The sequence below is a fragment of the Syzygium oleosum genome, unplaced genomic scaffold, assembly GCF_021117445.2.
Source record: "Syzygium oleosum isolate NSW1041296 unplaced genomic scaffold, Sole_v2.1 Sole_v2.20, whole genome shotgun sequence".
Classification (NCBI taxonomy): Eukaryota; Viridiplantae; Streptophyta; class Magnoliopsida; order Myrtales; family Myrtaceae; genus Syzygium; species Syzygium oleosum.
The window spans coordinates 2,137,414-2,160,496 of NW_026607504.1; the positions used below are offsets into that span (position 1 = coordinate 2,137,414).

Consider the following 23,083-nt stretch of genomic DNA (forward strand, 5'->3'; position numbering starts at 1 on the left):
ATCACATATTGTCAATTGTAAATTCGAAAAAAAAACACATCACGTTGTGCGCTAATTTTTTTTTTACACGCATCATTATCACGATACACCGTGAAATTGACTATTTTTTGTCCGGCTAGAGGCATCCGCCATGAAAAACCGTACGGTAAATGATGAGAAGGAAGAGTAATTAACAGGAGGATGAGTTTTGTTTGGCTCACATTTTCATGGTTGGCAAGAATTTACGGGAAAAGTGTCAAAAGGTCTTAAAATTATTGCATTTGTGCCAATTTAGTCCTAAATCTTTTTTTGGTATAAATTTAGTCATAAATTTTTTTATATAGTGCCAATTCGATGTCTGGTATATCGAGTGAGTCGATATTTTGTTAGCATTCAATCTTATAATGTTCTTATCACAAGCAAAGCACGTTACTCAGAAACTTTGCTTGATACGGACGCGAGAGAGAGAGAGAGAGATGCCTGTATTTTGTTGGGCTTTGAACCACAAGGACAAATCCTAAGGCTAAAGGAGCAAGCAAAGAAAACGAGAAGGCTGTAGTTGATCTTAGTGGCTTTGGCCCAGTATATTTCATTGCTACTAAGTATTTTGTTTCCTCGTTTTCCTTTTGTGCACTTTATATTCATATAGAAAAACAGTTTCCACCAATGACGGTAATTAGGATTTTGATATATCTGGAGAACATGACCATAAGTTCCATGAATTTGAATCCAACTCCACATAAATCCTAACGTGATTTGGAAGGCATATACAGGATTGACTCGTATTCAGACGACAATTATTGGATATTAGTTTCTTCTTCTATGGGAAATACTAAGAGGTTACACGACCCCATCTTCGGTTCAGAGTTGACTGAGTCATCGCTACAATACAAGAAGACTAAGACTTGCAGCTAGGTCTTCGTCCGCTTATGTGTCGAAGTCAAGTGCCGCAATCTAACCACTGGGGGTTTACCCAGTGGCCACCCTTCTCACTTGAGAAGGGGGAGGTGGGGAGTTCGAATCCCCACCTTCGCAGGAGGGGTAGGGGTAGGGCCGCATAGTTTAAGATGTGGGTTTCGATGCCCACGCCCTGCAAGAGGTGGAGCGCAAGTCTGAGTGTGTATCGTGAGTGAGAGATAGAGTAGGACCGACCAAAAAAAAAAGTACCGCAATCTTTGACAAAAAAAAATACCGCAATCTTTCACCAAAAAAAAAAAAGTACCGCAATCATGGGACAAAAGAATTTAGGAAAAATGGGACAAAAAACCAGTACCGCAATCAATGTCGATAGACTGCTTTTGATTGATGAGAGGTGGACCATTGATAAATTTGAAAACTATACATCCTGTCACGCGCTGATTTATTTATTACTATACGTCGTGAAATTAACTTCTTCTATTCTGCTAGAGGCACCGCCATGAAAATCAATTCGGTAAATTATGATAAGGATGAGTTTTGACTCATATTTTCAGTATTTGACATGGCCAGAAACAATTGATCCAAGATGATATTTACATGGTTGGCAAGAATTTCTAGCTTCCAAATTTCGTTGCTACCAATGACCATCACACAAATTATCGATATCAAAGAACATTATCATGGTTCGGACCGATGACCTTCGCTTGCCATGCGTCTATCACCTTATACATATCATTGTTTCTTGTTCACACTAATTGAAAAAGGCCTGGAAATGCTCATTCAGCATAGAGGTAAGACATAGTTATGCAATAAAAGTGATTTCGAGTTAAAGAGGGATAAATCGATCCTATGGGACAATAGGCTACCATCGAAAGGTCGGGGCTTCAAATGCGAAATTAAGAGGACAATGGGGGTGAGGGAAAATTGTCCAAAAAATCATAAACATATTGTACAACGGCCAATCAAATCCTAAACCTTTCAATTTTGTCAATTCAATTCTAAATCTTTTGACAATTAGCAAATTTAGTTATAAACTTTTTAATTGTGCCGACTTAGTCCTAAATCTTTTAATGATTTGATAATTTAGTTATAAACCTTTTAACAAATTGCCAATGTATTCATTCCGACTAATTTTGATTGGACATCGCTCAATTGGCGGTCCAATCGGCGTCGGCCATCCTACGTGGTGCGGCCGGCGGTAACGTGAATAATTTTTTTTTACTTTTTATAAATATTTCCAAAAAAATTATTATTTTATTGATTTTTTATTCTTTTTTTCTTTTCTTCTTCATTGAGCTTGCCATTGGCAAAAGGTAGAAGAAAATAAAAAGGAAAAGAAAGAAAAAACAAGAAAATAATATTACATTATTATTAAAAGTTGTCTACGGTAACGCCGGTAGTACAACGTAGATCGGTCGACATCCTCGTTAGCAATAAAGACTAAATTGGCATTAGGTCAAAAGGTTTAAGACTAAATTGGCACTATTAAAAAGTTTATGACTAAATTAGCACAAATGAAATAGGTTTAGGACTTTTTTTACGCTTGTCCCGAGTCGGGATTAATCCCTAATTTTTTATGCAATGGGGTTCCTACTTTCGCGGTATTAGGAATGCCATGAACTGACATAATAAATGGAGAAAGGAACCTCAAAGGACGAAAGGATATCATTGCTAGACAGCGAGTTTGGAAGATTCAATGACAGAAAGAAAAGGGAAATGGGTGATGCAATTAAAGAACAAAAATTAATCTCTAACCTAAAAAGAAGCGAGCCTTCCTGGTATGGAAAAGTTCTGCTACCTTGCGAGAGGGACCTCGTGAGATGGGAGGTCCAAGGAGGTCATTTCAAAGGGACCACTTGATTTGCTCACCAAAGACTCCAACTCTGCCAATACTTGATGTATATCCGGCCTTTGAATTGCCGTTGGTTGTGTACAAGACATGGCAATCTCCACTAGTTTCCAAGCCGAGTTGAAGTCGAATTCTCCTTGTAGCCTTGGATCCATAATGCTCCGTGTATCACCGCTTTCAACGATCGGAATCAACCATTCAAGTATGTGCAAGCTGGCATTGCCATCCTGACTTCTCATTATTGCGGGTCGGCCCATGATCAACTTAGATAGTACGACTCCAAAACTATAAACATCGCTCTTCTTGTTAAAGTTCCCAGAAGAATGAATCCTGGGAGGAAAAAAAATACGGATCTTCATATCAAAGATGAAATCCCAAGCTATGTCAATATGTATATGCATATTGAGATCCTGAAATGAACCAGAACAGTAATATGAAGTTTTAGCCATTACTCAGGGTCGAGGTAGCCAGGAGTGCCCGCAGGAAAAGTTGACACATGAGAGTCCTTTTCAGTCGCAAAAGCTCTAGACAGGCCATAATTAGCTACTCTGGCTTGGAGTTCTTCGTTCAACAAGATGTTAGTAGTCTTCATGTCTCTGTGGATGATGGATGGCTTGCGACCATTATGCAAATAATCCAAACCTGAAATCCTCGGAAAAAACGTGTAAAAACAATGCCAAAGCAATGATGGGAAAAAACCTACAACTGAGGATATCTCATTCGCGTACCTTGTGCTGCATCCAGAGATATTTGTAGTCTGTTACTTCATGTCAAAACCTCCAGATGGTCCCCTGTTGGATGCATCTTAACTTTACCTATGAGCAAGAAACAGAGTTCTACAGGATTATTTTATAGAAGAAAACAATAGAAAAGAAGATAAATACGCACCTGATAAATGTTGCCATAATTTCCATTAGCCATGTATTCATATATTAATGCCATGTGCTTGGACTTGTTGCAATATCCAAACAGAGAAACCAAGTTTCTGTGATGAAGAATCATTGAGAGCTGCGCCTGCAGCATAAAGAGTGTGTGTTACTATAACGAATACAGAGAAGAGTCAAAGAGGAAGTTTATGAACGAACATCTGTGTAATTGTCAGCATAAGTTGATTTTAATAGGAAACATGATTGCATCATCGTATCTAACCTCCGCTTGAAATTCCTTGTACCCTTGCCTTGATGATTCAGAGAGCATCTTCACAGCAACTGCGGTGCCATTATCTAGTGTGCCAAGATATACCTTTCCAAATCCACCTTCACCAATCACTCGTCCAAAGTTCCCAGTGATTCTTGAAATCTCTCCATACTTAAAAGGTCGATTCTTTAATCTCAGCATCCTTTCACTAGATTCTGTACCAAAAAGGTTCCTATGAATATTGCAACTACCACTTTGGATAATAGACTTTCGAGGCAAATAACTCCATTTGCGTTTCAACAATTAAAAGTCGTAGGGAAGGTTTTTCTGATCCCGTTTTGGTGGAGAAGAGGACAAAAATCAAAAGATCTGGGCAAGGATTCTGTCACCTGCTTTCAATATGCTAACAAATAGATAATTTTTCTTTGCTCAGTACATATGATAAGTTTGAGATTGCACAATCAAACTTTCTTTTAGTGACCATCAGACTATTAAGGACAAAGCTGTACTCTCAAGTTATTATAAGTCCTCGTGCATGGCACGATTACTTTTGAAGAAAAAAAATCAGAGACTTTATTGTCAATAAGTTAAGCTGAATATCGCACGTTCTCTTTGTGATACTGATGCGACCATGCTGTGGTGATCCCTGTCTCTCTCGTCTTCATTTTCTCGTGATCATTATGAACTCATATTACTAGCATTGCAAAACTTTGATTAAAACCAAAATGCTGTCTTTTTATCTTTACTTTTCTGTATCGCACCTTTAGTTTCCGTAGCTATAGCTATTTATGTTCCAAGTCAGTAACTTTGTAATATCACATCGATGAACTTTGGACGCTGCCAGTAATTGGACGGATTCGTCTAAGTCCTCTATAAATTTAAGTCAAATTTCGTCATTGTGTGAAATTTGTGTTATCAATCGGGACAATCAGATTCTTTGTTCACGCCTGGATCACCCCTGTCCAGAATTAGACTTAGAACCCGGTCTCCTCTCATTAAAAATCGAAGAACGACTTTTGGTGAATTATATTTCGTCGTAGGAACCATTTCCGGCAAAACATAATTTTTGCACGCCCGGTGAGACCTAATTGGTCAATTGGAGGAGTAACGATGGCACGAATGAGGAGTTAGAGCCAATTGGATCAGAATAACAATGTTGCAGGGAGCAGCGTACCCCCCAATCCTGCTATGGAGCGGGTGACACGTGCGGAATCATTGAATGGACGGACAGTGGCGGAACAAAGACAAGTAGGGGAGATAGATATTCCCAGACACCTTATTGAAGAACAGAGAAAGCAATTGGAACCAAATTCAATTACGCTTACTACTATGAGAAGAATCATGGAACAACAATACAACGATCTAGCTAATCTAGTCACTAGATGTGTGGCTGATATTGTTAGGCCATTGTTTATTAATACAGTCTAGGAGATTACTGGCAGGCAAAGCTCATCGATGAGTTCTACCCAGTCACAAACTGTTCCTATTGTTCCTCCCGGCGTAGTTGGAAGTCTTGGACAGCTCGTTGTTACGCTCCCTGGTGGTAGAACTGCAGGACAACTTATGCCTCTTGCGCCAATAAGGATTCTTCATAGAGGAGAAAACACGTTGGTAGGTCAAGCGTACGGCCAAGCGTACGGCCAAGCGGTGACAGTGAAGGTAATGTGGTTAATTTATCACAAACGAATGAGAATACCAACATGGGTCAGCCAGCAGCCAACGGGGTTCATTTGTCTGGGCCAGTTAATGCAAATTTGGTTCCTTAGCATGCTACTCTGTACCAGTCACATGACAATGTGTTGCCTGGTGGTGTTGCTACCCAACCTAGTCTCCCTCAAACTTTGTTTAGGCCAAATGCTAATACAGAGATCCCGAGAAGGATTTTAACACCACCACAGCCAGTACCGCAGTACCAAGTGCCACAATATCCACAGCCATTACCACAAAACCCGGTTCAGCAATATCCATAGCCATTACTACAAAACCCGGTTCCGCAATATCCACAGCCATTACCACAAAACCTGATTCCACAATATCCGCAGCCAGTACCACAGTATCCATTGCCGTAGCCAATACCACAACCGCCAGTACCCCAATACCAAATGCATCAACCTTTGCAACAGAACATACCTCAAATGATGCCTCAGGTTGTGCAGGCGGCTCAAGCAATCACACCACCAATTGTGATCCCAATAAGACAAAATCAATGCGTAGTCGATCCAGTACTACGGCAATATGGTGGTGAAGCGGGAGGTTTTAGGCAGGTATATAGAAAACCATACCCGGAATGGATGGATGCAATTCCATACCTAAGGGGGTTTAAAATACTAGAATTTAACCTGTTTACTGGTGAGGATGATCAATCGAAACAAGAACACATCAATCGATTCACTGCTTTGTGTGGAGATGCTACATATGGAGATCATTGGAAGCTACGGTTATTTCCATTATCATTGTCCAAAACTGCTTTTACCTGGTACACATCTCTACCACCTCATTCTGTATTTTTTTGGGATCAAATGGAAATGATGTTTCATAGTCAGTTTCAAAGAGCTGCGCCGGATATGTTTATGGCGGATTTGTTAGCAATGAAACAATACAATAATGAGTCAGTTGATCAGTTCATGTTTCGATTTAGAAAGGCAAGGAATAGGTATTTTGTACCTTTACCTAAAAAGACGTTCACTGAGTTTGCTTTTAATGGTTTAAAGTTTGCTATCAGAGAAAGAATGATAGGACAAGCTTATTATGATATATTTTCGTTGACTTCCATTGCTATGAAACACGAAAACTTTTTGAAAGAGAATGATCGAAAGCATGTTAAACATGCAGTGAACTTTGTCGATGAAACACTAGTCGACAAAAAGCACTGACTTGTCAAGAAGCTCATGCATGTAGCATACCTAAACTAAGTATGATGCGTCAAAGAGAAAAGTTCTGCAGCTATTATTGAATGAAATATACGAGATCATAACAAGAACTGTTTGTTGTAATGAACCATCGCAATCCCTAAGACACAAAATCAATCTAGAAATAGCTGCTGGATATTCTTTTAGATTACCCCAACTAATTGACCCATCGTATGCAAAGAAAACTTGAATTGCTAAGTTGGAATCAAACAACTTCAATGACAGTACAAGAATGCATGAGTGACTCTAGAAGACCTAAAATGAGATGCTACAGTTATGCCACAGCTTCAGCAAATCCACTATCAATACAACAAAAGAAATGTTGATAAAGGTACCAACTTCCAGATACAAAACGACATCCACAATGTGCTCCAAAACTCTGGGACCAGCTATTTCTCCAGATTTTGTCACATGTCCAATCTGAAATATACAATCAACAAGAGTGGACTCACATAAGCAAAATCTTCTAGAAAGATTGGTTGTCACAGCAACTCCAATATCACCAAGATGCTAAAGATGTATGGGCTGACATAAATGCTATAACATCATATAGGAATAGTCCAAATTTGTAGGCGATTTAGCACATCCAAAACAAATGATGAGAATAATAAATTTTGAATAACAATAGAACAGGAATGTTTGTCTTTTTTGCAAAACGAAGCAATGCTGATGTACATTCTTTCACCTGCCACACATCAATGTCAAGATCAATCATACATTTGTCCTCGGTGCATTTATAAAGATAGTCAAGATGAAGCAACCAATATCAGTACTCTTAAATATTGGGTAAAGTTGCTTGGTTAACCAATAGAATTGTTCAGAAAAGCTCACTTGAATATGTGGCGACGGCTACATGCTAGCAATACCGGTCAATCTCACAAGAGAAGTGAAAAAACTTTAGGCAAAAGAACTTTTGGCAACACGAGATCACTTTAACAAATTAGAGTGCCCTAAACTCAATCACTAATCTCCTGAATTCAGATCCATTTTTGCCTCTTGCAAGGGGAGAGATTGCAAAGATGTTACCTGTGAGAGACCTCCAGCACTTCCAGCCACTCCTTTTAGATAAACTGTCTGAATTGAATCGATAATCAAAGCTCGAGGTGAAAGAATTTGAATTTTTTCTAGTATGTCCTGCAGAACAAAACACATGTCAAGGCTCACATAGAGCAAATGCATAACCAGCACTTTTGAATTTGCAAAAGATCTGGACTCTCTATATCCAAACAGAGAAATTTTTTACTGTAGACAACCCATAAAACGGTTACTTTAACAAGCACATGCTTCAATTGTTTTCTAAGTAATTATCATCTCCATTGGACTTTGGGTCTATCAGGTTACTAATGGCAGCTCAAGGATCCAATCCGATTTACACATGAAAAATCAGGACAAAATTGTGAAAGTAATTCGAGAGGTACAAATAATTGGTTGATGCAAAATTCCTGACTTTGCACTCACCTCAATATCAGTGCTCGAGTACAAATACAGTTCTTCAGTTCCAATGCTTAGACGGTCAGCTCTGCTTCCAATTTGCTCCACACTCTACCACAAAATCAAAGAGAGTCCTCAGAAGGGGAAAAGGTAGATTGTAATTGTGATATGATAATGACACATACAGGTTGGCCAGAAAAAATAAAAGGAACGAATACAGCAGATGCCTATCAGAGGAAATCTATATCTTCATTATGTGGTGTAGCTTTCTATCAAGACTCCTCGAGTAAAATTATCTCATGGCTAAATGATATGCTACAAGCCAGAGAAAGCCTAAGGCAGAAAATGTGGAAGAGCCTATATTTACAAACAAGAAAAACCGTCCGAGAAGCGAAAACAAATTTGATCTGGCAACAAGAATGAATATGCATGACAGCAAAGACCAGCAGCAGGCTAGCATGAAAACTCCATTTACCTCTTCCCCAGAGCCATATACTACTGGAGCTGATCTGCCAAGATCCCGGCCTTCAGCAATCATTGCAGCCATCTTCCAATAGAAAAATATTAACATTACGAGATGGACAAGGTAGAGCACAATGGTTGTACAAGGAGATAGATATACAGAGAATTAAACATATTTTATGAATATTTAATGTATCCTTTAAGTACATTACCTGCAGCAACAGGGTACTCTTGCCAACACCAGGATCACCTCCCACCAAAATTAAGGAACCTTTAGAGCCACAATGCAGCAAAATCAATAGCTTTGATGAAATTAAATTCTTCAAAACTTCCATATATCTCAAGTGAGAGTTCCAGTACAGCAGCAGGTTCAAGCAGACCATACAGCAAAAAAGTAGGTCAAATCTGGCACGAGACCACCACCTAGCACTCTCGAAACCTCCTCTCCAAAGGATCCATACCTGAATATCAAGCACCCCAAGAGAACGTTTACACTATGGAATTTGAGCGACACACGTGTTTCTTCCAAAATTAATAATTAGAAGTGCTAATGTGTTGGAATAACCAGCATGAATGGTTTCATCGAGGTGGACAACAGATTGTCATCAGGATCAAAAGTCATATCATCATTCCCATATCACTAAAAAAAAGATATATACTATCATTCCAGCAAAATTTTATTAGAAAATTTCAAAACCACCACATAACGCTCTATGATCCAACTCCTGGAAAGATGTTTCGAGATAAATCATGTCAAATGTAGATAAGACAATAAAACGAACTAAACAACTTTTTTCTTCTATTTCTGTAGCAGCTGCAATATAGGGTCCAAAGATAACCAGTCATTAATTTTCAAGAACAGAACAGACTTACAGAGGAATCCGCCACTCTAACTGATTCACCCCCCTATTCACATCCGTCAACCGCAGCGGCCGCACCTCGCCAGCCCGCTGCGGCATCCACGACCTCACCACATTCTCCGACACCTCGAAACCCCTCACTTTCTCGCTCCCGCCGCCGTTTTCCTCCACCGCGAACTGCTTCATCGTCCCGGCGCTTCGGCACGACCTGCAAGAACCCCGCCACTGTCCATCCGCGTACCCGCAATCCGAACAAACCCAACAACCCCTCTTCTTACCGTTCTTCCCACTCCCAGCATAAGAACTCCTCCCGCCCCCAAAATGCCTCCTTTCTTCGGAAATCTCGCCATTCCCACTTCTCGCTCCGCTCTCAGGGCCCGACCCTGCTTCCCCGCCACTGCTCCTGACCCATCGGGCGGCGGTGTCGCTGGTCTCCGACTCGGAGCCCGAGGACAGGGCCGCGAGGCTGGGCTCTTGGGAGAGGAGGCGGTGATTCCTGGAGTGGACACCGCGGTGGAAACGGGGGTTCTGGAGGGGGTTGAAGAAGGAGGCGAGGGATGTGGGGTTCGAGGTGGGATGGAGGAGGCGCTTGTGGGTGCAGAGCGTTCTCAGAGCTCTCATGTCTGATGCTTGCATGACATGAAAAAGGGTGCGCGAGAATCTCGTAAAGGTGGAGTCTTTAGGGCTTATTAGCAGAGTTCAGAGCGAGAGGAGGACGACGAAGTCAGCACGAAACCCCGCGAAGTTCAAACGACAAGCGGAGCTTCGGACAGGTAAGAAGTAGAGAGATGATCAGGAAGTGAGGAAGCGTTATAAATTAATATACCTTAGATAAATTTATACTCCGTTAATTTTCATTAAATTTTATTATTAAATTATTAAATTGAATAACACGTGATAATTAACGAATCTACCAGTTTGAGATTTTACCCTTCACTTTAATTTGTAATTATTCGTGATATTAATCTAATTTAACAAAAATTAACGGACGGTAAATTTATTATAAATGTTCCAATTTCGGGATTTTAGTGGTCAAAATATTATTTTTGAGTAAATTTATCACAGATGTACTAATTTGAGGTTTTTTTATGATCAAAAAATTAATTTTTGATAAATTTATTATAGATGTATCTATTTATGATTTTTCGTGGTATTAACCCAAAGAAAAATTAAGGAGTTAGATTATTGAATTATGCCAAAGACTTGTCAATTGCTAATTGATTGAGTTGTGCCGTGTTATACTCTAATTTTCCCATTGCAGTTCCCATTTTGTTGTCTCGTCTATACTAATTATATGAAGTAGAGAAGATCTCAATATACACTTCATTTTTTATTTCTTAGCTTATCAATATATCTGATGAGTCAGCTAATGATTCAATTTTATTTCCACTGATTTTTCATTGGAAAATTTGAATCTTCTCAGCCACTTTCTTAAAAGAATTGCAATTCTTGCACTATATTTCTCTTTCATTCTACATTTAAACAATTGCTTTGTACACTTTTATGAATTCATCGTTTGATGATTTAAGTTTCTCGTATTAAGATGGTTTACTTTAATATTGAGAGAGTTCTTTCTCTTTTTTTCTTGGGAAACACGCAACACGTGCGCACATTTACTAAATTGCACGACATGTGGTAAAAGATTTGTTAGATTACTCGGCCGACAGACATAAGTAATTTTTGTTCTTTCAGTGCAAAAACAGCAGTTTCCTTTCTTCAAGAGCATCTCTCACTATATGAGTTCATAGGAGGATATGTTACATGCAAAACCTTGAAATTCTATCATATCATCAGAAGAAAATCCCGTCGTCCACATCGTCCACAATTACAGACCCAAAGGAAGGTTTTGGAGCACATTATAAGCACCGTCTCGCGGGACATTTTCCCAGACATGTTGCCACATCATAAGCAGCGAGCGTGAAGGGTGAAGCAGAACAGAATCCCATGGTTCGTTAGGCACCTCACCTAGAAAGAGTCGGACATTCCTTCGGCTCCGACAGCATGCGGGGTTCATGTTTGGCCTCTCGTTCGCAGTTGTGGCCACGCACGGCATTGCTGCCTCGACTAGTTTCCGAGCAGATGTGGGCGCTGAACCACCCTTGTAGCCTCTGATCCATGACGCTCTCTATATCCTCTTGCCCGATGAGAGGCGACACCGATTGGATGACGTGAGTGCTGCTCTTCGGGCTACTTAGGTGGTTGTGGTTGGCAAAGTTTGTCAAAAGATGACTTTGTTTTATAAAACAGATGGTATAAAAATGAAAGAAATTCATTTTTTCCTCTGCTTCATTATACAGGAGTTCACATGGATGACTGAGCAATGCTAGCTATCAACATCTTCATAACTGTACAGTTTGTAACCTTATAAAGAGGGGCCCATCTGTGAATTGAACTCAACATTCACTCATTTATTCACTAGGCTAGAAAAGCAACGACCCCAATATGCATCACTCACAATTTAAAGCCACAAGCTCAGACTTTGTACAAAAGTTTTCTAATCTGTTCCATGTAATAATCAACAACTTATACAGGGAAGATGGACATGATAACCTTATAGACGAAGTATGGTTAACGAGCACTTGGAGCAATAACACCATCAATTGAGGTCATCTCAAAAGACTCACTCCTCCTCTTACTATATCCTATTCTTTGGCTTCTTCCTGAACCGATCTCTGCCGTCAAGCATTCTTTTAGTTCCCACAGAACACGGTTTATGTCCGGCCTTTGGACCGATGTCATCGGCACACACAACATGGCTATTTCCACCGCTTTCCATGCAGAATTGATGTTGAATTGGCCATTTAACCTCGGGTCGACAATGCTTTGGATGTCCCCTCTTTCTATGAGTGGAGTCACCCAGTGAAGTATGTGCGTGCTGCTGCCCTCTGGACTTCTTATAATGGCAGGGTGGCCAGTGATTAACTCGAATAAAACTACGCCGAAGCTGTACACGTCGCTCTTCTTGCTCAAGTTTCCAGATGTATGAAACCTGAGGATTCAAAAGGAATTGTTGCTTTGATTAGTACAATAATAGCTGAAACTGCCTTTCAAAAACGTACCTACATACGTGTATCCAACATAAACATGTACAAATAAAATGTATGGGCCTCTCGCGCTGGTCCAAATCAGCACGGTTATTCTGCTTCCTAGGTGGAGTAGTCTTTGTATTCAGAGTTGTTGATTCGAGTTGCTTACTCCGGATCGAGATAACCAGGCGTTCCTGCTGGGCGAGTTGAAATATGAGAATCATGCTCTGTTACAAATGCCTTCGATAATCCAAAATCAGCAATCTTCGCTTGCATGTTTTCGTTTAGTAAAATATTGGGCGTCTTTAAATCTCTATGGACAATGGTAGGTTTGCAGCCATTATGCAGGTACTCCAACCCTGCACCACCCACAAAAAGAAAACTTAATGAAATGTATTGTGTTGCTCAACTTGTGGACATGCGAACAAAGATTTCATCAATCTACTTTATGTACCCTGAGCTGCATCGATTGCGATTTGTAGTCTCTGACTCCAACTCAAAACATTAGGGTTGTTTGCTGCTCGAAAGTAGAGAAATAAGGATTATTCCAATCATGGAAGATGTAAAAGCCTGTTCACTATTGTGTTCATTCGCTGAGAAGTTAATTTCATCTCCATGGTGCTATTAATGAATATGTAACTTAACCGATTAATGCAAAAGCCTGAACTATCAAAGAACAATGTTGAGATAAAATGTATCTCGACACATGTGCTGTCATATAGTGAGAGCCTAAGAGATGCTTTATCTGTTTAGAATTAGTAAAAGGAAATATCAGACAAACCTGACAAATGTTGCCGAACATTTCCATTGGACATGAATTCGTAAATTAGCGCCATGTTTTCAAATTCTTCGCAATATCCGATAAGTGAAACTAGATTTCTATGGTGAACGACCATCAGGAGTTGTGCCTGCACATTAAGGTATCGGAGCTTGCTATTAGTAGAACACCCAATAAACCGAAAACATGCCACATCGATTCTAGTTGCACTTATGTCTCAAACCTCTGCGTGAAACTCCTTGTAGCCTTGCTTTGATGATCGAGATAACATTTTTACAGCGACTTGAATGCCATCGTCAAGTCTGCCAAAGTAGACTTTCCCAAATCCTCCCTCTCCAATTACTGTTTCAAAGTTTTCAGTAATTCTGGTAAGCTCAGTGGATGTAAAAGGTCGATTTTTTGACAACCTTAATGTCCCAATAGATCCGCCGTTAGAGTTGGTAGTTGTAGTAATGGTAGTAACATCTGGAGAAATAAAAAGGAAATTATATAATCTCAACAGAGTTAAGTGGATCATGATCCTCAGTCTGATATCATATGACTTCGCTACAAACAGAACCTTCTTGAAGAAGTATGTAATGACTTATATAAAGAAGAGACCATGTCGTGAAAAATGAACCAGAAAGAGCAAAGCGAGTTACCTCAACTAAATGAGGAAGTATTCATGCCTTTATCTACACGAGATGTGGGTACGCGTTGATGCGATTAGGATATTATCAACATATAATGCGTGCGTAGTTTTTTTAACGTGAAACAATGATGCATAGAAGCAAGATTATCATGTTCACTTTTTCCGGGCCCGATTGTTGAAAGGGATATGAGCAATTGGACCAGTTAACTAGTTTGGGGTTCAAAACCCGATGCGGATTGAGAAAATGACATGTAAAGCTTTTCATTTTTCTTGCACATGCAATACGCAAGAGAGTTACTTTGGATTTGTCTTCTTTTGATTATCCACAATACTGCAAGAGCTCCCAATAAAATCAAGAACAGAACGGCTGCAACTGAAGCAATGATTGGAGCAATAGAGATGCCCTTGTTGGTCTGACAATTGTCTGATTGGCAAAGATTTGGGTTTCCATCTAAGCTGTCAAAAAACGTCGATAGTACATGTCAATGCCAAAAGATTAGCACATGAATTCATGGATATCCCACCCAGTGTATGTATTACATACATAAGTTGATCAAACAGAAAACTAACAAAGCAATTATCGCTTTCATCTTTTTCATTCTTCAGTGTGACCAGAAACGTACAGAAAAAAAAAAGCAGCAGATTGTATAGATGATAATATGCGAATAATGTAGTGTTACGATAGTGTGGCCATAAGCGAACATTAGTAGCAATGATCTATCTGCCTTCTTCTTCAAGAGAATTTGAGGAACAGAGCCATTCAGGTTGTTTCCACTTAAATTCCTGCAAGTTTTCACATTTAGAAGTTGATATCCCTGATATTATGCCAAAAAAGTACTAAAAATTTCTATTAAAAGTTTATATCACTCGGGCCAGATAACCGCAAATGATTTTTCTATTAAAAGCACAGTAACTCACAGAACTTTCAAGCTCGGCATTTTTGCTAAAAAGTCGGGCACGGACCAGATTAATAAATTGTTGGATAAATCCCTGAAAATAAGCCAAAAAAGTACTAAGAAACTTCATATGCATATACTTATTGAAATGCATAAAACAGGATAAGGTAGATAATGAACATCAAGCTAATGATAAAGAAGTCTGTTGTTTTTTTTGGGCTTATTGTTGTCCATTCTGTTTCTGCGCAAATTAAGTGAACAATGTGGAAGAAAAACTGCTAATACATACAGGGCCACAACTGCTGTCAAATTGGAGATCGACGTAGCTATCGGTCCTTTCAGTCCACTGGAGCTGAGGTTCCTGCACATCCGCAGCTAACTCGATAAATGTAAAATCCCACCGCTTAAAACTTTTGACATGGAAGGCACTAATATATAGACTTTTGATTTTCAAAATCATTTCTTTAGTCACGTGATGTATTACCAATCTGTACTATATTCATTGTCGAGAAAACTTATCTTTCAGAGACGTGTTCCAATGCAGCATGTTTTCAGAGAAAATATGTAGTCGTGGACTTACAGTGAGACGATTCTTGGAGAACTATCGTAGCTACAATTCAATCCGCTCCATAAGTGTTGCGCAGGAACGCAGGGATCACCCTGCCAGCTATCTCCGGTCAGCCCATATGCTTTCTTGACATCGTGCATGGCATTGACTATACCACCCCACAAAGAGCTACAATCATAAGGAAGTGGAAGAGTATTGAAACAAAACACCAAAAAAAGAGAGGAGAGCATAGATATGTACATACAGTCATCAAGAAAAGTCGGTGAATTCGGAAGCTGTGCCACGGAGAAAAACTCGATGGCATTTAGGAGAGGTGGCAAACTAGAGCGGGCCGTCGCATTAACAGTCAAGTTCAAATTATGTCCACTTATGGGCGATGAGGCTACCGTCACTGGCGTTAGGTTCTCGAGCATGATGGTTTCCACGAATTCGTCTTGTACATATACTGCGAGTTCTCTGAATTGTCCCTTTTGCAGTTGCAATTCCACAAAGTGAAAGTATATATACCAAACAGTATTGGAGTTGTCGGAGGTCCAGGACAGACTCAGAGGATCAGTGACATTTTGTACCTGTGTGGCGGTCATCAAAACTTCAGGCGGAACTTTATAGGCATCATTGCTTGTACTTGTCACAATGGCCGTCGTGTTGCCGACTGACGGCCAGTTATAAGTCTTATCGGCCCAGATGCGATCATATACATCTTGTGGATACCTATTAGTGCCGATGCCAATCAAATAATCATAATGGTAAGTGCAAAATGATGAACATGCCGACACAAATTAGTTTGTGAGTTTGTGTATAACAGAGTGTTTTCTATTATTTGTGCAGTTGCATTATGCCAAAATGCATGTTTAGTAAAATGCAAACAAGCTAACACGTTATTTACTGACCGATGAATGTGGTCAACATCCGAATATGATGGGCAATAACAATGAAAATCACCTGTATGTGTCTGTGCTCCCTAAATTATATCTCCATTTGGTTACAAGTGCACCGGAATTGATCTGGTAAATCGAGTTATCCAGCAACCGCAACTCAAGAGCTGATATGAATGGAACTCCCGAGCCGGTATTCACCAAGCAAACTTGAATATAATCTCTTGGAGGAGTGTAGATAATCTCTTCGTATGTCCAAGAAGAAGAGTTCACCGTGGTCCAGTAGTTAACATCAATCTGGAGGTCAAATGCCGGGGTTTGATTCTTGCCATCATAATTCCCATACCAAAAGTCAGCCCTGACCAAATATGTGTTGCCCTTTCCTTTGTCTGGCATTAATGTGTAACAATTCCTTGTTCCATTGGGGAAGACCCTGAGGTTCTTTGATTGTTGTAGGTAGGGGATGTCGATGAACTGGGTAGACACCTGCATGTCTGTTCCGGAATCTACAAACCCCGCATCAGGCTCGTAGTATATACGGAGCCCATAGTCAGTGTAATTATTAGGTGCCCCGCAATCAATGCTAATGAAACCTAAATCGAGGTGAAATAAGATATCGTCACTTGCTTATCACTATGCATCATGAATTCGAGATATAAACAGCATTATAAATCTCACCGCTTTAACTAGATAGAAATTCCAGCAATGAAAATTACACAGTGTAAGAATCGGCTCGATAATTGGAGGTCTGAAAAGAAGTTCTGATGGATAATCGGATGATGCAGGCATCTGTGAAAAGCCCGAAAACAGGGATGTCATTTGCAAAGATAGAGTAAGCTAGAGGATGATACACGGCCGACTGTCCAATATTTAGGAGGATTCCTAAAATGTTTCCTTAGAGAATCTCAAGCGGCCTTAACTTTGCTAAATTCCTAAATTTTAGCTCAAAAGATTGCTCTATGTTAGCTCTAAAACCGTAAAAACTTCTTGAGCTCGACTCTGCCTAAATACTAGGAGCTCATTTTTGAAATCAAATTGGAGTGTTCATGACTACATCTTGTCTTCTGCTTGAAAGGTCGATTGCAAACGGAAAGAGAGGTAGACACCGAATCATCACTGTGCCCTTATGTCTCAACTCTTCACAATTCAATCGTCAATTTCTCGCACGCGAGAGACACGAGGGAGAGAACCTGGATTTTGTTGACCGCGAGCGATGACTCCTAGAGCTAGACAACCAATCATGACCTGCAACATCTTCAGGATCTCTCGTGGCATATCAAAACCATCTCCGTTTGAGAGAGAGAGAGAGAGAGAGAGAGAGAGAGAGAGAGAGAGAGAGAGATTTGTAGGTACATTGCCACATGAAGCATAGGTAGAGCCATTAATAAAGAGTGGTATGCTCAGTAGACTTTATGACAAAAAAAAAGAATAAACTCAGTAGATTCGGTTTGCTATCTTGCACATTTTTGGCTTATACACACGCTTGACCTGGTAATGATTATGTCGCATTGCTTGGGTATCCTCGCTACTGCTGATAGGAGCACGAATGTTTCTAAGCTTCCACTATACAGCATTAAAATATTACCAAAATTCGGCATAAGGACACTAAAAGTGTAAAAAGTTTTTGCCGACTTAGTTAAGTGCCAAATCCGAGAAAATATGATCACCTCAGTGCATCCGGCGAAAAATTCCAGCAAAAAATATTACATCACTTTTATAATTAAAACTTTTAGGGAAAATATCACAAAAAACCGTAAACTATGCCATTTGTGACAAATTTACCCTAAATTTTTTTTTGTGACACGAAAAACCTCAAACTATGCCACTTGTGATCACCTTAGTGCATCCGGCAAAAAATTCTAGCAAAAAATATTACGTCACTTTTATAATTAAAACTTTTAGGAAAAATATCACAAAAAACCCTAAACTATGCCATTTATGACAAATTTACCCTGAATTTTTTTTTGTAACATGAAAAACCCCAAACTATGTCACTTGTGATAAATTTATCCTGAACTTTTTTTTGTGACACGAAAAATCCCAAACTATACCATTTGTGACACATTTACCTCACAATACTTTAGCCCATGGGCATTTTTGTCTTTTTCCATTTTTTTTTGTCTTTTCTTCTCTCTTCCCTCCACCAGCCATGGCGGAGGGAAGCCAGCGAGGGCGGCCCTCGCTGGTGTTGGGGTTGGGCGAGGGCGACCCTTGCCGGCGTCGGGCGAGATCGGGCCATCGGAAAGAGCCGTCTCTGCCCAAAACACCACGAACATGTTGGCCGAGTGGGCGTCAGCTATCCGATGGTCAAACGTACACGCCACCACTATTCCCCCACACTTTAGCTCCATTGCCTGAATGTTTTCCATCGAGAAATTTTGTTCAAATCTTAGCCTATTAGCAACTTATGCAGTGGACAGAATCAATCCCAACATAGAAATTATTTATGTCTTGATGAGATCTAGTATTACACATATTATCGACATATATTTGGCAGCTTGATCTAGTAGACTTCGTCTACATAGAAGACTTACTCATGCATCACCGAAAAGTTATCCTATGATGGACTTGATCTTCATAATCTATCGACCATACTATATTTTTTCGGCAACAGCATAGTTTTTGTCAAAGGAAACGATAACGTGTCCTGATTCAGCTACAATCTCTCCACCACTCGCTCATCAAGCAAGATCAATTCTTTCCAAAGAGAAAAGAGCACAATGACGTGTCTTGATTCAGCTACAATCTCTTCACCACTCGCTCATCAAGCAAGATCAATTCTTTCCAAAGAGAAGAGATCATGATTTTATTCTCCATTAATTCCGTAACCCTAGCTTGTATTATATAAAGACATCACAATGTGTAGCCGAAGAATGTAACAAAAAATTCTATTACTGAAACACAAAACACGTATTGGCAATTGCCACCCATTCTCATCTTGTTAGTTCATTGTTTTACATGGTATCAGAGCCATATCTTGCGAAAGCATAAATGGCAAACCAATCAGATTCAAATTCATCCCCATCTTCCCCAAACGCAGCAGCTAGCAATCAAACAATAAGCAACCCAATCCCAAGTGTTGCTAATCCAAGTGACCTCATCAAGAATGCTATCCCACCATGTCCTCTCATCCCTCCCACAGGGGGCTCATCTGGATCAATCACATGTCCTGCGGTTGGTATCAAATTAACCGGAGACAATTACATCATATGGAAGGTACGCCTCCTCCCCTTTCTTCGGGCCAGTCGACTCCTGTCAATTGTGGACGAAACCGAACCATGCCCTCCACACACTATCACTGAAATTAGTGAGAATGGTGTCACCAAAAGTTCACCAAATCCAGCATATGAAACATGGTTTACCCGAGATCAAATTGCCTTGGGGTGGATTCTCAATTCCACAGCTGACAACATCGTTGCACAGCTCTCCAATTTAGGCTCTTCAGCAGCCGTATGGTCCTTCTTGGCTCAATCATATGAAGCACGTAACAGTGCTCGCGCCACACATCTACGAATGCAACTTCAAACTCTCCGCAAGGGAAATCAAACAATCACGGAATATCTACAGCAAGCAGCCTTCCTTGTTGATCAACTTGCCTCGATTGGTGAGAACATCTCTTCACAAGAATATCAAACTCATCTATTCAGGGGACTTGGAGCAGAATATCAAAATTTAGCAGTGTCAATCTCCGTTCAAAGTCAGTACCAATCCCTTACACGTGAGTCTCTACACGGGCTGCTCTTGGCTCATGAGGCACGACTTGATTTGCTTGAGCCCATCACCTCCCCTCCAGCAGCGTTCATGACGCGGACAGCACACCAATCACCTCAACAGCTTCCTTCTCGTGTGGATAGGTCACCACGGCCTGGGCAACAATTTCCGCAAAGTGGACAGCACTCTGGCCCTCGAAATTCAGCCCCAAATTACTCTCCAAATGCAGGAAATTACAGAAATCAAAGGAGGGGTAGTGTTCGATGTCAAATCTGTAATCGTTTTGGCCACCGAGCCAATGTGTGCCGAGATCGTGGGCCTCCACCACAATCTTTAGGCTCGGCACCCCAGCTCCACATTGCTGAAATTCTACCACCACCATCAGTCTTTTCGGACCCGTGGTATCCAGATTCCGGTGCTACACACCACGTCACAAATAATCCATCTCAATTGTCCTCTCTTCAGCCCTACTTAGGCAACCAACACGTTACCATAGGTAATGGGTCTAGCCTCCCGATAACCCATATAGGTACTCTTGTTTCTCAAAATTTTCGTTTGTCCAATGTCCTAGTTGTTCCCTCTATAAAGGAAAACTTACTTTCCGTTCGTCAATTTTCACAGGAAAACAATTGTGATTTCATTTTCTCACCTAATTGTTTTTCTGTGAAGTGCCGCCGTACGGGCAAGATTCTCTTCCAAGGGAACCTTAATCAGGGACTTTATCAACTGTCGGATCAATCCAAGCTTTCTCCTTCAGCTTATTACCTATCTCAGTCCAGCTCCCTTGTCCGTTGGCACCATCGTTTAGGCCATGCTGCATATTCTACTATTTCTCGCATGTTAAATAAGTCGTCAGTTGTTCAACCAACTTGCTCGGCATGTGCCTCTAGTAAGAGTCATCGTCATCCTCATTCTCCCACTTTTCATAGATCCAAGGCTCCCCTAGAATTAGTTCATTTTGACATTTGGGGGCCAGCTCCTGTAACGTCTCGTCAAAATAATAAATATTATATTTGTTTTATTGATGATTACTCCAAATTTTCTTGGCTTTATATGTTCAACTCTCGTGATCAATTTTTACATATCTTCGTGGTCTTTCTAAACTTTGTTGAAAACCAACTCAATACCCGAGTTAAAGCCATCCAAAGTGACTGTGCCGGAGAATTTCTTTCTGCATCTTTTAAAAAATTATTGCAGGAGCGTGGCATTTATAAATGGACATCCTGTCCTCGCCTGGCCCTTCAAAACGGTTCGGCCGAGCGCAAACACAGACATGTGGTTGAAACGGGTTTGGCCATGATGCACCATGCATCTGTTCCCTCTCATTTTTGGGATTTTGCTTTTGAAAGTGCAGTTCACATTATCAACCGACTGCCTACTCCCGTTCTGTAGCAACGCAGCCCTTGGGAAGTACTTTTTTCTACCGCACCATCCATTGAGCATCTTCGGGTTTTTGGCTGCGCTGTCTACCCGAACCTACGAACCTATGCCAAGCACAAACTAGAGCCCAGGTCACATCGATGTATTTTCTTGGGATATCCCTCAGGTGTCAAGGGCTATCGTTGCTATTCTCCACAACAACAACGATTCTATACGGTTGCAGATGCCACCTTTGATGAGACTGTTTTTCCGTTTGCTGCTCCCGTCACCGACGAATCATCAAATGTGTCCCCACCAGCATCATTGGAGTTACCCCTTTATGTTCCCCCACTGACACATTTGAAACCTGATGATTCACATATGCAGGAGCCGAGGACTGATGCATCTCACATGCCGACAGCTGTGCACGGCAATCCCTCCACCTCCCGCTCAATATCTCTCCAACTCCAACCAGAAGTGCCATCTCCTACCACTGAAGCTATCACACATACCACAATCCAGCAGGCTACCAATCCGCCACCACAAACGGCGCCACTAGCCCACCCCATGGTGACCAGACTTCGAGACGGCATCGTTCCCCGCCGACATGTGCAAAAGGATCACACCTATGCACTCACCACTTTGGTAGCCATCCCATCTACACCATCTTGTTACAGTCAAGCGGTAAAAGACTCGCATTGGCGGGCAGCTATGGCCGAAGAGTACACCGCATTGCTAAAAAATCAGACATGGGAGCTTGTACCATCTCCTCAGCACGGTAAGCCCATTGGCTGCAAATGGGTCTTTCATATCAAGCTTCGTGCAGATAGCTCTGTTGAACGGTACAAGGCCAGATTAGTCGCAAAGGGCTTTCATCAACAGCAGGGAATCGACTATAATGAAACCTTCAGTCCGGTGGTGAAACATGTCACGATTCGTACAGTCCTCGCAGTTGCATTTTCTCGGGGTTGGCAACTCCGACAACTAGATGTCAAGAACGCTTTTCTCCATGGTCATCTCACCGAAGAAATATTCATGGATCAACCGCCTGGTTTTGTTGATCCCCACCATCCTCATCATATCTGCCGCCTAAAACGATCTCTCTATGGCTTGAAACAAGCTCCACGTGCCTGGCACCAACGTCTCAGTAATTTTCTCGTCTCCATAGGTTTTGTAGCTTCTACTGCTGACTCCTCCCTGTTTATACTGCATACAGCCCAATACAGTATCTTCCTGCTCGTCTATGTCGACGACATCATTATTACAGGATCCCCTACAGCTCCATTGTCTACTCTCCTGGAGTCTCTACAAAAGGAATTTGCTATCAAAGACTTGGGTGAACTTCATTATTTTCTTGGAATCGAACTAAAACGCACTTCGGATGGTATTCTTCTTCACCAGACAAAATATGCAGCCGACCTTCTTGCCCGAGCAAAAATGCAGGATGCGAAGCCTGTCACCACCCCATGTGTAGCGGGCTCGGATATTCCATCTTCTCATTGTGGTGAGCTGTTCTCGGACCCGTCTCTTTATCGTAGTACTGTGGGTGCATTGCAGTATCTTACTCTCACTCGGCCCGACATTGCCTTCGCTGTCAACACTGCCTGTCAGTTCATGCATGCACCCACGGAGGTCCATTGGCAGTTTGTCAAACGCATATTGCGCTTCGTTCGCGGCACGCAGCACCATGGCAT

The 23,083-nt window shown here is 41.0% G+C and overlaps 2 protein-coding genes and 1 long non-coding RNA gene across 3 annotated transcripts; all 3 read right to left on the reverse strand.

Annotated features, from left to right (window-relative positions):
* Window positions 1-2,530: 2,530 nt before the first annotated feature.
* Window positions 2,531-5,944, reverse strand: LOC115683994 (receptor-like protein kinase At3g21340). The gene is made up of 6 exons (XM_056320560.1): window positions 5,797-5,944; window positions 3,896-4,098; window positions 3,635-3,760; window positions 3,524-3,537; window positions 3,199-3,480; window positions 2,531-3,076 (listed from the first exon to the last, which is right to left on the reverse strand). The coding sequence occupies exons 1-6, from the start codon at window positions 5,942-5,944 to the stop codon at window positions 2,692-2,694; spliced, it is 1,158 nt and encodes a 385-aa protein (XP_056176535.1). The 3' UTR covers window positions 2,531-2,691.
* Window positions 5,945-8,244: 2,300 nt separating this feature from the next.
* On the reverse strand, window positions 8,245-8,711 carry LOC115684026 (uncharacterized). Its single transcript, XR_008818620.1, has 3 exons — window positions 8,699-8,711; window positions 8,442-8,580; window positions 8,245-8,334 (listed from the first exon to the last, which is right to left on the reverse strand). It is a non-coding gene; the product is annotated as an uncharacterized LOC115684026 (long non-coding RNA).
* Window positions 8,712-11,324: 2,613 nt separating this feature from the next.
* On the reverse strand, window positions 11,325-17,613 carry LOC115684025 (probable LRR receptor-like serine/threonine-protein kinase At4g29180). Its single transcript, XM_030608710.2, has 13 exons — window positions 17,510-17,613; window positions 16,387-16,912; window positions 15,689-16,155; window positions 15,457-15,592; window positions 15,166-15,237; window positions 14,899-14,970; window positions 14,683-14,763; window positions 14,279-14,436; window positions 13,573-13,814; window positions 13,353-13,479; window positions 13,026-13,088; window positions 12,741-12,930; window positions 11,325-12,534 (listed from the first exon to the last, which is right to left on the reverse strand). The coding sequence occupies exons 1-13, from the start codon at window positions 17,592-17,594 to the stop codon at window positions 12,114-12,116; spliced, it is 2,640 nt and encodes an 879-aa protein (XP_030464570.2). The 5' UTR covers window positions 17,595-17,613; the 3' UTR covers window positions 11,325-12,113.
* Window positions 17,614-23,083: the final 5,470 nt, after the last annotated feature.

Bases quoted from the DNA above. Each gene is read 5' to 3' on its own strand.
- LOC115684025 (XM_030608710.2), bottom strand. From the start codon at position 17,594: ATGCCACGAGAGATCCTGAAGATGTTGCAGGTCATGATTGGTTGTCTA. The intron at 16,913-17,509 runs GTTCTCTCCCTC...ACCTCGATTTAG, and splicing joins TCGCGGTCAACAAAATCCAG to GTTTCATTAGCATTGATTGC. The intron at 14,971-15,165 runs GTATGTATTAGC...GCTTATTTTCAG, and splicing joins TTGACAGCAGTTGTGGCCCT to GGATTTATCCAACAATTTAT.
- LOC115683994 (XM_056320560.1), bottom strand. From the start codon at position 5,944: ATGGATACTGTGGTACTGGCTGCGGATATTGTGGAATCAGGTTTTGTG. The intron at 3,761-3,895 runs GTTAGATACGAT...TTTATGCTGCAG, and splicing joins ACAAGGAATTTCAAGCGGAG to GCGCAGCTCTCAATGATTCT. The intron at 3,077-3,198 runs GTAATGGCTAAA...TTTTCCTCCCAG, and splicing joins CCTGGCTACCTCGACCCTGA to GATTCATTCTTCTGGGAACT.